This window comes from Zingiber officinale, chromosome 4B (genome assembly GCF_018446385.1).
Source record: "Zingiber officinale cultivar Zhangliang chromosome 4B, Zo_v1.1, whole genome shotgun sequence".
In the NCBI taxonomy this organism is placed as follows: Eukaryota; Viridiplantae; Streptophyta; class Magnoliopsida; order Zingiberales; family Zingiberaceae; genus Zingiber; species Zingiber officinale.
The window spans coordinates 114,582,228-114,596,391 of record NC_055993.1 but is presented as its reverse complement, the minus strand read 5'-3'; the positions used below and the strand labels follow the sequence as shown (position 1 = coordinate 114,596,391).

The following is a 14,164-nucleotide window of genomic DNA, read 5'->3' as shown; positions in this document are numbered from 1 at the left end:
ATTTTGTTTTTCCAATTGCCATGCATGTAATATCAATTTTTAATAATTTAAGATCCATGCCAGGATGAAAGTTAAATAAAAGAAGGAAAATGGAGAATTTGAAGGGTCTAGAAGTTAAGACGTGGAGGGGCTTAGATGATTTGAGATTTTAAGATGTTGAGTGATCTGAGAGACTTATTCATGGAATAAAATGGAGGGACTTTGTGTAGTTATGAATAACAATGGAAAGCAAGAAAATTAGGGCTATTTTTCATGTTTAGTGTCTAGTCTCTAGCTATGTAACCTGGTGTATATTACAAAGTCCTATGAGTAGTGGAAAGATGGTTTGGCTAGGAACAGGTACTTATTGCAATTAGATAGTTTGCCTATTGACCACCTATCAGAGTATCACATACAACAACAACCAAGTCTTATCCCACTGGGTTGGCTATATGGATCCTTCTACGCCATTTGGCTCCATCTCCTACTATATTATCATTTATATTCAAAGAAATTTTATCCTCTTTTATTGTTGCCGAGTCTTTTTTTTTTTGCTTTTCCTCGTTTGATATGCACATTTGTTATAGTTTCACATCACTCGGAGCATTTACATGTCCGTGCCATCTTAAATGTGTGAGTTTTCCCTCAATAGGTGCAACTCCGATTTTCTCTCTAATATTTTCATTTCTTCCATCAGAGTAGCACATAAGTACCAAAAATCTTAAAGGATGCTATGTTACATTCATGCTGAGCCATAGCATGCTTGGTAGTTAAGAGTGCAATTTGGACCTTAGGATCGTATAATCTTATATCTATATTATAATATGACAAAGCACAATTGATATTAATATAACAAATGGCAACTTCACTAAGATAAATGATAATTATTGATGCATGACAACTGCAGAAGTTAAAATTTTTTTTTTCTAGTTGAGAGTTAAAAGAATCTCAGAATACCAATTTTTTCTCAGATGATCTATTTAGTAAATCTCAATGTTTAAAATATCTATAAGAAAGTAATTTTATTTCATCTAGTCAAGGTTATCAAAATCAAGATTGTATATTCATAAGATCCTAGCTCAAGATCAAGATCAAGATCATAGATTCTTAAGATTCTTTCTCGAGTCAAATCCTACAAGGACTTGGATGAAGTATATAATGCTCATGTTACTATTATTATATATTAAAAAATAATGTAAAAGATAAGTTATAAATGTAAAATTTAGTTTTAAAAAATATTTCAATTTATTGTAGGTACTATTATTATATATTAAAACATAATGTAAAAGTAAGTTATAAATGTGAAATTTAGTTTTAAAAAATATTTCTATTTATTGTAGGTCCTGCCAACCCTATGCTATGATCCTACAATCCGAACTTTCAGTCTCTGTACCTTATTACACTTATTACAAAGGTAAATTTGACTGACCTATATGTACAGTGATATGAAGTTATAGAGGCTCTATGCAAATATAGCTGTCTGAACTAAACTATTTTTTTATTCTTATTCTCTGGAAATTTATTTTAATGTTGGAGCTGGTGCTTAGAAATGAGAGGATTTTTCTTATTAAAAATATGAAATATCAGATCCCACTATCTAATTTTGGTGAACTCATGCCACTGCTAACAAAATTGTCATTTTATTTATTGTTGAAGATTCTGATTCTTTTACAATTCACAGGCTAAACAACACCTGGCATTGCTATGTCTGGGAGAAATTGGAAGAAGGAAGGATCTAAGCGTACATGTGCACATTGAGAATATTGTTATTGAGTCATTCCAGTCTCCTTTTGAAGAGATAAAATCTGCAGCTTCATATGCTCTTGGAAACATTGCTGTGGGCAATCTATCTAAATATCTTCCATTTATCTTGGATCAAATTGACAATCAACAAAAAAAACAATACCTTTTGCTTCATTCTTTGAAAGAGGTTATTATTTCTTTAAATCTCTGATTTCTTTTAGGGCATATGATCTAGGTGCAATTCATCAACTTTTTTGCTGCCTATGTAGGTTATTGCTAGACAATCTATTGATCAGCCTGGCAATCTTTTATTTATTTGGTTCTTGTATGTTAACTTTGCTAAATTTGGTTTGCTCTGTTTATCATATACCTGTTTTTAACTAAAAATTATACATCATATGCAATATGTTCATCTTTATTTTTGCAAATATCATATTTGCTCAGATCACTTACAAGAAAATTTTAGATAGTGGGTTAGTTACTGAACCTTCTCAGTCATCTATTTTCCCATCTTAAATCAGCTGACAACTTTAAATGCATGTTTTAATTGAATAGTTGGTGACAGTCTGTCTCTGGGATATTAAGTGCCACTTTACCAAGTTCTTAGGCTTCAAACCACTCATGCAACTTTGGTGTTCTTAAATTTCAGTTTGAAGACCTAGTATATCTTGCAATCCTAACTCAAGTCAGCAATTATTTATACATTCTATTTTGATAACATCAGATCAGTTAATAATTTTTTATTTTCTCTCCTCTCCCCCACTTTCCTTTTTTGTTTTTTTGCTTCTGCATTGGAGTCACTCCACCCTCTTCTTTGTTTTCACCTGAGTGCCTACTAGTACACCCTGTATAAACATTGATTTGTTGGTTGCTGCTATTACATATCTGACTGCTGACTAGTATCTAAGCATGGATCAGTTCTTACTTAATACCTCGAGGTGTATTTGACAAGTTGATTTAGTAAATTAAAGAAACTTCTTTTGCAATGACTTCCCAATGAAAAGATATTAGTGACCAATTCACATTATTGTGAATATAAAGGATATTTTGCACTCTTATCTCTTCATAGATGTTTTCCTTTATTTTATTATTTTAATATTTCCTTTCCACAATTTATTATATGTTTGCTTTCTTTCTATTTCAAAATTTCATTTTCTGCATGTCTTATGTTCCATTGTTCCATTACTATCTTATACCTAATTAAGATTTTCACTTCATCTTGCCCAAACCACTAATGCTATTCTCTCATGTAGTTTATTGATGTAACATGTTTTATTGATTCTGCAGTCCACGATGGTTGTTGAATCAAGAAGTGCCAAAAATTGTGAAATCGATCAATAGACAACTCCGTGAAAAATCTATTAAAACAAAGGTAAGATGTCTTCCTACATTAGTTCTTGGCTAGTGTTGGTATTTTTAGTGATAATTTTCAGTATATGCATTTAGGTTGGAGCATTCTCAGTGTTGAAAGAACTTGTGCTTGTCTTACCTAATTGTCTTGCTGAGCATATCAGTGCCCTTGTTTCAGGGATTGAAAAGGCTTTAACTGTAAGTTATTGCTTGGTGCTTTAGTGCAATACTGTCTCTCCTTGTAAGGATCATTTAACGTGACCTTCATTCCTAATTTTGTTTGTTCCTTTATCTAGGACAAATCTTCCACTTCAAACTTAAAGATAGAGGCCCTTGTTTTCACCAGATTGGTTATGGCTTCACATTCACCATCTGTATTTCATCCGTACATCAAGGTAAAAAAAAGCTATTTTTATTTTGGACTTGTGTTAGTTGTCATGTGTTTACATGGAAAAGACATGACTTTACCTTTAGTGCATATTTCCTATGAGGGAAGCAAATATAGGCAGGAAGAAGGAAATATGGATGGAAAGGTGGCAAAAAGATTTTCCTAGCGACACTCTCCCTCCATTTCCTTTGGCAAAAATAGGAGGGAGGGAAAAGCGTGGGCAAATATTTCCCAATTTTGTGTGTGGAGTGGGAAGTCATTGTTTGCATATAATGGAGCTCAAATCCAACCTTGAAAAGTTGATTTTGTTTTCAAATATATATTTTAAATGTGTTTAACGAATAAAGTTTTGAAATTTAAATTGTCCACCCTCTTTCATTTCCTCCAAAGAAACAATTGGAAGGAAAACTTCACTTTTTTCCTTTACTCCAAGGAAATCAAATATAGGGAAACATTTTCCAACCTTTCCTTATGAGTTTTCTTTCCTCTAGATGTTTCCTTTCCCCATAGGAAACAAGGCCTTAAATATGGTGTAGGAAGTTGCTTAGTATATTATTCTTTATATACTTCAATGCTATTCCAGGAAGCTGCTTATTTTGTTGCAGAAAACAAAATGGACGCCAATTAGATTTTATTGTGATTGTGTGTAAGCGGGTTTGTGTGATAGGGGATGACGAGAGTGATGTGTTGGTGGTGACTGCTAGAAACAGTAGATTAATAGTTGATTAGTCTATTGGGTTTGTCCACATTAGTAGTTCTAGTTTTAGGGTTCATAGAGCCCCTTTACACGAGTAAGAGCTGTCCAAAAAGAAGTATTCCCTTGATCGGGAGGTAGACAATTTCCTCATTTGTCTCTCTTTCTCTTTTCTGACACATGTATGAGTAATTGAAGTTCTCTATGGCTAAGAGCTTTGTGAATGATGCAAACTTAGAGTCATGTGAATCCAGGCTTCTCTTGCACTTATGAGCTACATGACAATCTTCTTCCACAGGCATCCACCTCCAGTTGATGCTTGTGGCAGGAAGAAGGAAATATGGATGGAAAGGTAGCAAAAAGATTTTCCTAGCGACACTCTCCCTTCATTTCCTTTGGCAAAAATAGGAGGGAAGGAAAAGCGTGGGCAAATATTTCCCAATTTTGTGTGTGGAGTGGGAAGTCATTGTTTGCATATAATGGAGCTCAAATCCAACCTTGAAAAGTTGATTTTGTTTTCAAATATATTTTAAATGTGTTTAACGAATAAAGTTTTGAAATTTAAATTGTCCACCCACTTTCATTTCCTCCAAAGAAACAATTGGAAGGAAAACTTCACTTTTTTCCTTTACTCCAAGGAAATCAAATCTAGGGAAACATTTTCCAACCTTTCCTTATGAGTTTTCTTTCCTCTAGATGTTTCCTTTCCCCATAGGAAACAAGGCCTTAAATATGGTGTAGGAAGTTGCTTAGTATATTATTCTTTATATACTTCAATGCTATTCCAGGAAGCTGCTTATTTTGTTGCAGAAAACAAAATGGATGCCAATTAGATTTTATTGTGATTGTGCGTAAGCGGGTTTGTGTGATGGGGGATGACGAGAGTGATGTGTTGGTGGTGACTGCTAGAAACAGTAGATTAATAGTTGATTAGTCTACTGGGTTTGTCCACATTAGTAATTCTAGTTTTAGGGTTCATAGAGCCCCTTTACACGAGTAAGAGCTGTCCAAAAAGAAGTATTCCCTTGATCGGGAGGTAGACAATTTCCTCATTTGTCTCTCTTTCTCTTTTCTGACACATGTATGAGTAATTGAAGTTCTCTATGGCTAAGAGCTTTGTGAATGATGCAAACTTAGAGTCATGTGAATCCAGGCTTCTCTTGCACTTATGAGCTACATGACAATCTTCTTCCACAAGCATCCACCTCCAGTTGATGCTTGTGGCAGGAAGAAGGAAATATGGATGGAAAGGTGGCAAAAATATTTTCCTAGCGACACTCTCCTTCCATTTCCTTTGGCAAAAATAGGAGGGAAGGAAAAGCGTGGGCAAATATTTCCCAATTTTGTGTGTGGAGTGGGAAGTCATTGTTTGCATATAATGGAGCTCAAATCCAACCTTGAAAAGTTGATTTTGTTTTCAAATATATATTTTAAATGTGTTTAACGAATAAAGTTTTGAAATTTAAATTGTCCACCCTCTTTCATTTCCTCCAAAGAAACAATTGGAAGGAAAACTTCACTTTTTTCCTTTACTCCAAGGAAATCAAATCTAGGGAAACATTTTCCAACCTTTCCTTATGAGTTTTCTTTCCTCTAGATGTTTCCTTTCCCCATAGGAAACAAGGCCTTAAATATGGTGTAGGAAGTTGCTTAGTATGCTATTCTTTATATACTTCAATGCTATTCCAGGAAGCTGCTTATTTTGTTGCAGAAAACAAAATGGATGCCAATTAGATTTTATTGTGATTGTGCGTAAGCGGGTTTGTGTGATAGGGGATGACGAGAGTGATGTGTTGGTGGTGACTGCTAGAAACAGTAGATTAATAGTTGATTAGTCTATTGGGTTTGTCCACATTAGTAGTTCTAGTTTTAGGGTTCATAGAGTCCCTTTACACGAGTAAGAGCTGTCCAAAAAGAAGTATTCCCTTGATCGGGAGGTAGACAATTTCCTCATTTGTCTCTCTCTCTTTTCTGACACATGTATGAGTAATTGAAGTTCTCTATGGCTAAGAGCTTTGTGCATGATTCAAACTTAGAGTCATGTGAATCCAGGCTTCTCTTGCACTTAAGCTACATGACAATCTTCTTCCACAAGCATCCACCTCCAGTTGCTGCCTTGCCATGATGAAATCCCTTGTCCCCAGGTTGACACCTCCACCAAGCTCTCCCTTGATACTTTTGCGAGCCATCTTAGGGTTCAACTAGGTGCTGCTGCAATGGATCATGTCCTTAAGAAGTCTCTTGACTTCTTAATCACTATATCCCTCAAGCTCTCCCTCAAGTGCCTCCTTGATGCAAGGCTCTTGAGATGGAGAAGGATTGACTTGTCAAGGGCACGATGGGAGGCTAGATTGGCCCTCCTCGAGGTTGCTAGGAGATTCACCCATTGGCATGTGTTGAAGCACAGCTCCTCTTCTAAGCCATTTGATCTTACCGTCAGGGTATTCTCCGAGCTAAATACCTAGAGTCTTTGCCATGCTGCGGCTACTTGTTCAATCATCAATGAACAACAAGTCAACATATTATCCCATGTGATATCAGAATATCAAGCTAATAACTAAAGTGCCAAAGAAAAAAAGAGTTGTGGATGCAAGAGGAACCATGCTGGGGAAGAAGTAACAAGAGTTGTGAGTTGCAATTTATGGGCTCGTTATCACACCTAAATATTATATATATTTAAGTATTATGTGGATTTGATTTTAAAAAATGGGGCAATCAGCTATTGGTTGTACCATTCTTGCATATGTTGCACTCATTTAAGCCCTTGATTCAGTTAGTTTTAAAATATTCAACTATGACATTTTGTTTTAAGTTTATGAGGTTAATTAATCTAACACATGCTATTCTTACAACTTTAGGTTAACAAAGTCGGTCTCATGCATATTAATTATTTGGGATGGCTCTGCTGGGAAGATTTTTTTTTTTTTTTTGTGGGGGGGGGGGGGCATTGCCATGTGATTCATGCCATCCCATACCATGTGCATTCATGGCTGAACATCGAGGCTACCATTTTAGGTTAACTTCGAAATTGACAAAGAAACACAAAATTTAAACTTTATTTGTAGAACTAACTTCACCAGTATATTCGGATTGTACAACTCTACAAGAGCCACACATAAGAATTATTGACAATCTAGTGTTCTTACATTGCGATTTTCACAGCCTTATATGTAAACATCCACCATATCTTTTGTAAAGTGGCTAATAAAATAATTTCTAAGCTGAATATTGAATTCCTGTTCTATTCTTTCATTGCTTACTAAAGCACAACTTCAGGCTCTCTCTAGTCCTGTTCTATCTGCTGTTGGTGAAAGATACTATAAAGTAACTGCTGAAGCATTAAGGGTTTGCGGAGAATTAGTTCGTGTACTTCGCCCTAATTTTGAGGTAACAAGTTATTTTCTAATATTGGCTGCTGTCTGAGGTGTTAAATTGAGCTTCCCTTTTTCTAGACTTCCATGCCAGACTTCAGACCATATGTTAGCCCTATCTATAGTGCCATATTGGCTCGCTTGGCAAATCAAGATCAAGATCAGGTTGGTGAGATACTATATCTTTGCTTTGAACAGCTTATATTATAATGTCTCCAAACTAAAAAATTTGAAAAAAAACAAAGCAAATTTATGTTGTGGTATCTACTTCTCATAGTGTTCGAAATCTTCTTATGAGACTTATAAATTAAGAAACTATTCAAGGATTATTATTTTAGTTTTTTTACTTTTTTCATCATTTATGTATTTCTGAATAGATGATTATATCTATGAGATATGCATGTCCTGAGTTCTCTTTTTGATGAGTTAGATTTAGAGTTTACAACACAAAGCTAACTCAATAAACATGTAGATTAAATCATGTTGGATCATAATTTAAGATAAAAAATGAAACTCAGTTGTTTATAAAACAATTTGATCGAGGAGGAATCTAACTTATATTAATTTAATCCAGGAGGTTAAAGAATGTGCAATATCTTGTATGAGCCTTGTGATATCAACTTTTGGTGACAACCTTCAAAAGGATCTACCAGCTTGCCTTCCCATACTAGTTGATAGGATGGGAAATGAGATCACCAGGCTAACAGCTGTGAAGGTTATATCTATTCCATCAGAATTCTCTATTATAGCAGGATGTGGATCCGATATCTTTTTAATGTGTCTGCTTATTTTGTTTTCAACTTCATAATTCCTAGTGCTAAATATCTCATATGTAGTGTTTTAATTGTTTTCATATTTTTTGTTAGCAAAGTTCTTTAGATTATATTACAATTATTGTTCGATATTAAAGCTTGCATGCAAATACTTAATCAAGTTTCATTGGTCCTTTTTGTGAGCAAAACTAAATATATCAGCTTATGTGATAGGGTTAATTACTGGATGATAGTAATAGCAACTTCATGGTATAAAATATTGTTCCCTTTTAGTTGATATAGGCAAAACACTTCTCTCTGTCTGTTGATCAGCATGAGAAATAGTAGCTTAAATAAACCCCTTAACTAAGCTGTCGCGAGCAATTTAAACTCTAGAAACAATGGACAATATTGATGGTGACCCTTATGTGATGGCTGTTTGGCAACCCTTCTGTGTTGATTGCAACTCTTGCAAAATGACAATGTCTATTCAATGCCCCTTCTGTGATCACAATGACTCTTTGGTGATCCTTTTGCGATGACAACCTTCCACCATGATTAAGGTTGTCTGGCGATCATTCTATGAATGATGACACACCAGAGGCTTCCCTTGAGGCATATGAGTCTTCCATGAGCTTTGCAAGGTCAACATGAGTCTTTAAAAACAACAAACAATGCGAAAGAACATTGGATCCTCTTAGTCCTCTCCTTCCTCATCTTCTTGTGCTCGATACACCTTCTGTCACTGGTGGCACACCATATTGTCCTCCTTTCTTACTGTTAGGCACACCCTATGACACTAGTGATGCATCATCTTCTTCCTCCTCTTTTCTTTCCAACACTTGCAATACATCGAGCCCTCTTCTTCTCCATCCTCTTCTTTTCTTTCTTCCCTCTTGGCTTTTGGTGTTTGACACACCCTCTGGTATTGGCACTCGACACAGGTGGTACGTTTCGAGCTGAGTAGGGATTGAAACATGTCTCAACTCGAGATTTCAAATCTTGAAGTTATTAACAAAGATGGGGGTTTGGTTAAAATTTCAAATTAAAGAATTATTGTGTCATATAAAACTTTCATGTAAGTACTTGATCAAGTTCTTAGTGTCCTCACGGGATGTCCAGTTAGTTAGAGGGTGACAGACTTGCTACAATGGGGCAAAGGATCAATTCCCGGAGGGCTCATGCCCTTGGAGAAAAAAAATCCCTCCCATCCTCTAGCCAACTTGGCAGTCCGCTATAAGTTGACCCGTGATTTACTTCCACATAACCCGGGGACGGATTGTGAGGGACGCTTGGGGTGAGCGTAATCACCTTTTGCTATAATTAATCAAGTTCTTAGCTCTTTATATGAGCAAAACTAAATATTTGTGCTTATTAGGGTTAATTACTTAATAATAATATATAACAATTGAATTACTAACCAAGACAAATTATCCAATTGAATTTGACCATTGTTTGAAATCTCATATCGTTGAAACGGTCGAAACATATCATTTCGGTGAATCATTGAAACTCAATACTACTCGGCACAAAGGTTTAAAGTCTCAAGTTGTGCTGTAATTTTGGTCTTTGATTGTAAAGATATTGCTACAATACTGTCCCGATGCTTCGACACATGATGCCAGTGGCGTGGAGGTTGAAGGAGGAAGGAGATAAACAAAGGAAAGAGATATTGTCCGTGTTAAGTGGTGTTGCGTTTTTGTAATTTATTGGAATGATATGCTTTGACCTTTTCACATGGCATGGTACAATATTTAAAATCATGTTCACCATAGACAATGTGTCCTTTCTATGCTTCATTTCCTTTTTTCTTTAACCCCAATCCCTTAATGACACCGTGCATCAAAACCTTTACATGATGCCGAACTAGAATCGTTCAGTTAAAGACCGAAACTTCGGTATGACTTGAGATTTTGAACCTTGATTTTTACAACCATTATATTTTGGACTTTGTAAAATCTCAAAAATAGACAATAATTTACATCTATAATAGCTTGTCGGAGTTCATTCAAACAATTGATAAGGCATGGCGCATGTGATCTAAAGTAATATTAGAGAAGATAACTAAAATAAACATTTATCATATTGGAAACCACAACCAATACTGTAACCAAGTTAGTATCTAACCTATAATTGGAGATCAAGAAAATATAATAGGAGAATCAGTACAAATGTGCATAGTGGATCAATAATAGATGTACATGAATTCATAATTGTTCAAGAATTCTACCATGTAATATTAAGAACCTTTAAGTTAATGCCAGTTTTAAGATATCCCCAATTATCAAGCTTTAGTTATCAATTATCTAACTTTGTGGGTATCACTAATCATCAACTAGTTATCATCAATTATTAAACTTCAAGTCTTTAGATGAGAGTAAGCTTGAAATAATCACCAATTATCAAACTTTGAATTACCATCACCACCCATGCATCTACAAATTATCACCAACAATAAAGTTTTATTAAAAATTATAATCTCTTTCGTTAAGGTGAAACACTATATGTTGTTGCAGCGGGGCCGGCAAGATGGGGGTGAATTGCCTGCACAATAAGAATACCCTCCTCGTTTCTTTCAACTCAAAAAATGCAATAATAATAAAGAAATAAACTAACAGAAATAAAGAGGAGACAGAGAATTTAACTTGGTTACAACCCAGGAGATTGTTAATCCAAGGCGATGAAAAAGCTCAGAAAGATCTTCTTTGAAGGCGGAGAAGTCTTTTACACACTAAAAGCTTTTACAAGTTGCTAGGAAGTTGTTACAGAGTTGATTGATTAATTTCCTAGCTCCAGGGGCCTTTATATAGCTCCTGGAAATCTTATCCCGAGTGTTGGAGGCACCTCCAAGAGGGTTGAGGGCGTCTTCAAGCAGTTTGACCGGATAAAGCTCTATCCGGTTGCAAACGATCACGAGGACTAGGTTTGAGGAGCCTCCAATGCCCTTGAAGGCGCCTCGGACTGGTCTGAGGCGCCTTCAAGGTGATGGAGGCGCCTTCAATGTTGAGGGCGCCCTCAATGATGTTGAGGGCACCTTTAACCTGCATGGTATAAATACTTCCTTCAACCTGCATGGTATAAATAGCTTCCAGCTTCTCTTTTTCTTTTTCCGAAGCTCCGATCGCTTGGGTGTGTTCGGCCAACCCAAATAGGGTTCACCCGAACCCAATTTCCGGCCTTCTCCTCGAGCAGGCTTCCAACCCGGCTTCTTATCCCTCGAACGCCGCGCATGTTCTTCTCGTCCACCGGTGTACTCTTCCGTAGCTCTTTCGTCATTCGGACACACCGAGTCCGTCGGCTCCCTTCCCGTGCCATTCTTCTCGCTAGCTGCGTCTTCCGCTCGACTTCTTGCGCTTCTAAGTTCCTGCACACTTAGACACAGGGATCAAATAACAAGCAGGACCTAACCTAACTTGGTTGATCATATCAAAACATCCACGGGGTCCAACACTGTAGTCATATCCACACATCAATACTATATCATCTCATACACACTCCAACACCCTCAATTAAAATATGTAAATGGGTCGTGAAGCACCCATAATATATGCTTATGGGTTGAAGGCTTGCTATAAGCACAAATGGGCCTAAGATATGGGATTTACATTGTTTGACTAGTTTTCATCATTTCCACTTATTTATTCTTCAATATGTATTTGCTTGTTTATTTATTTATTTTTATTTTATTATTATTATTTTTGGGTAAGTAAAAAATGTATAAATCATGAATCACAATAATCAGGCGTTAGGAGCGATTCATGTTTGAAAAAGTGTTAGATCCAAATACACATCTAATGTCGTGTATACATGAATCTGCACTCTTATAAATCCTCTCACAATTCGATTGACCCACACCAAAGAAATTATGATTATGTGCTCTTCATATAAAGTGAATCAAGGAAGACAAAATAAGATGCCTCGCCTTTGTCAGTAGCTATCCTCTATAGTACCGCCCATAGACTCGAAACATATGTTGGTAGGTGGACATCTTTTATCCCATGTGAAGCCAATCTCTGATCCTCCATAAATCCACAATAAGTGGACATCTAAAAAATAATTGCTCCTATGACTCTATCACTTGGTGGCAAAAAGTAAATGTCGATCCTCCAAATAGTCTTGCTTGTCTCTAGTCGGAAGACGCCTTTGTGCCAGCATCCATAACGTAATTGCATGACTAGGTTGGATATAGGGTTTCCACACCATCTTCACCCATGACTTCTTAGAATCGGCATGCTTAAAGAAATCTTAGGCCATAGCCACTTCATTGTCCTGCACAAACCAATTCGATATCCTAGCATCCGTCGGTGACCCAATAGTTGAAAGGATGAGATCGCAAATTTGTATTAGCCTCTTGATCAGCGGGGAATCCAAGTGCACTGCCTCTCAAGTCTAGACATCTGTTCTCCTCAAGTAGATGTGATGCACCCACTTGATCCAAAGGGCATCCTCCTTGGCCTGTATCCGCCAAAACACCTTAGCTAGAAGGGCAAGGTTTCATGCTCGTAGATCGCGAAATCCCAATCCACCCTCCTCTTTGGGCTTGCACATATCTGCTCATGACACCGGCGGGTGTTTTGATGTTCACATAAAAGACCTATATATGCTAGAAATGAGATTCATGATTCCCATAGGAATGGGTAGAATCGAAAGGACACTCACCCCCTTAAGATCAGCTGTGCCTTACTGGCATAAGACAAAGTATTTCGTGGCCAAGCGTTGATCCGTCGCCTAGGGAGTCAAATAGGGGGTTGTGGTCAGAAAGTAGAAGACACCGCACCGCTAGGGGGATCCCTAGATATCTGATGACATGATCCCTTCCTGGAAACCTGTGATGGTAAGTAGATGTCGACGTGCCGAGTCCTCAACTCCCGCCACGAAGTATTTGACTTCAACTTATTGACCTGAATTCTCACAATTGCACCAAAATCTAGTAAACAATATGTCAGGATACCAACAGAAGCTACATTGTCTTGACTGAATAGAAGATCATCTACATAGGCAAGATGGACTAGTTTGAGATGCCCACACTGGGATGATAGTTGAATTATGCTTTGGTGGTACTCCTTTGTAGTTGTCTTCCAAAAATCTCTATGCAGACACCAAAGAGATAAGGTGACAACAGATCTCCTTGCCTCCTCTAGCTCCTTCGTAGCGTCCAAAGGTGCCTCCATTGATTGCAGTGAGGAGGTAGTAATTACACACTCCATGATCCATGACTCAAACTGTAGTGGAAAGTTCAACCCAGCAAAGCATCTCGCAAGAAGTCCTAGTTTACAAAATCGAATGCCTTCTAAAGGTCAATCTTCATGATGCACCTGGGTGATATCCTCTTCCTGCTATATACCCTGAAAAGTTCTTGGGCCATGTGGATATTGTCAGAGATAAGCCTGCTATGAACAAATGCCGCCTGAGACTGATGAAGAACCTGATCCATGGTGTTTGAAATCCCGCCTACAAAATCTTAGAGATAACTTTATTGAAAACCGTACAACGAGATATAGGCCTTTAGTCAAATACTTTACTAGCATGCACTGACTTAGGAACAAGAGCGATCAAGGTATGGTTCCATCTCCATAATAGCTTCCCAGTGCCGAAAAAACTCTTGTACTGCAGCCACAAAAACTGGTTGGACTGTATCCCATGTGTGCTTGAAGAACCTAGAGCCATAGCCATCCAAACTAGGTGCTCTCTGAAGGAACACACACAAGCTGGCCATGTTACGGCTCTACCATTCGGTCATGCTGCAAATACTGTGAAAAGTAGTTCTGTTCACCCCCGTGTTGAGTTGTGTCTGGAAGTGATTTGTAAAGGCTGTCACAACTTCCACAAATGACATGGTGAGTTGCCCATCCGATTTCTCCACAGCTATAACCTCGTTCCTTCGATT

The 14,164-nt window shown here is 37.1% G+C and overlaps 2 protein-coding genes across 3 annotated transcripts in view; both read left to right on the top strand.

Moving 5' to 3' along the window:
- Positions 1-3,294, top strand: part of LOC121978569 (cullin-associated NEDD8-dissociated protein 1-like) — a 20,438-nt gene extending 17,144 nt beyond the window's left edge. Inside the window, exons 16-19 of the mRNA XM_042530898.1 lie at positions 1,661-1,909; positions 1,992-2,047; positions 3,010-3,094; positions 3,169-3,294. Of these exons, the coding sequence (XP_042386832.1) occupies positions 1,661-1,909; positions 1,992-2,047; positions 3,010-3,094; positions 3,169-3,294 (516 nt within the window). The remainder of the gene's footprint in view (positions 1-1,660; positions 1,910-1,991; positions 2,048-3,009; positions 3,095-3,168) is intronic.
- Positions 2,936-14,164, top strand: part of LOC121976113 (cullin-associated NEDD8-dissociated protein 1-like) — a 27,039-nt gene continuing 15,810 nt past the window's right edge. For both annotated transcript variants that reach the window (XM_042528108.1, XM_042528107.1), the window contains exons 1-6: positions 2,936-3,094; positions 3,169-3,270; positions 3,369-3,467; positions 7,431-7,541; positions 7,607-7,690; positions 8,100-8,240. In XM_042528108.1, the coding sequence (XP_042384042.1) occupies positions 3,426-3,467; positions 7,431-7,541; positions 7,607-7,690; positions 8,100-8,240 (378 nt within the window). In that variant the 5' untranslated portion in view covers positions 2,936-3,094; positions 3,169-3,270; positions 3,369-3,425. The remainder of the gene's footprint in view (positions 3,095-3,168; positions 3,271-3,368; positions 3,468-7,430; positions 7,542-7,606; positions 7,691-8,099; positions 8,241-14,164) is intronic.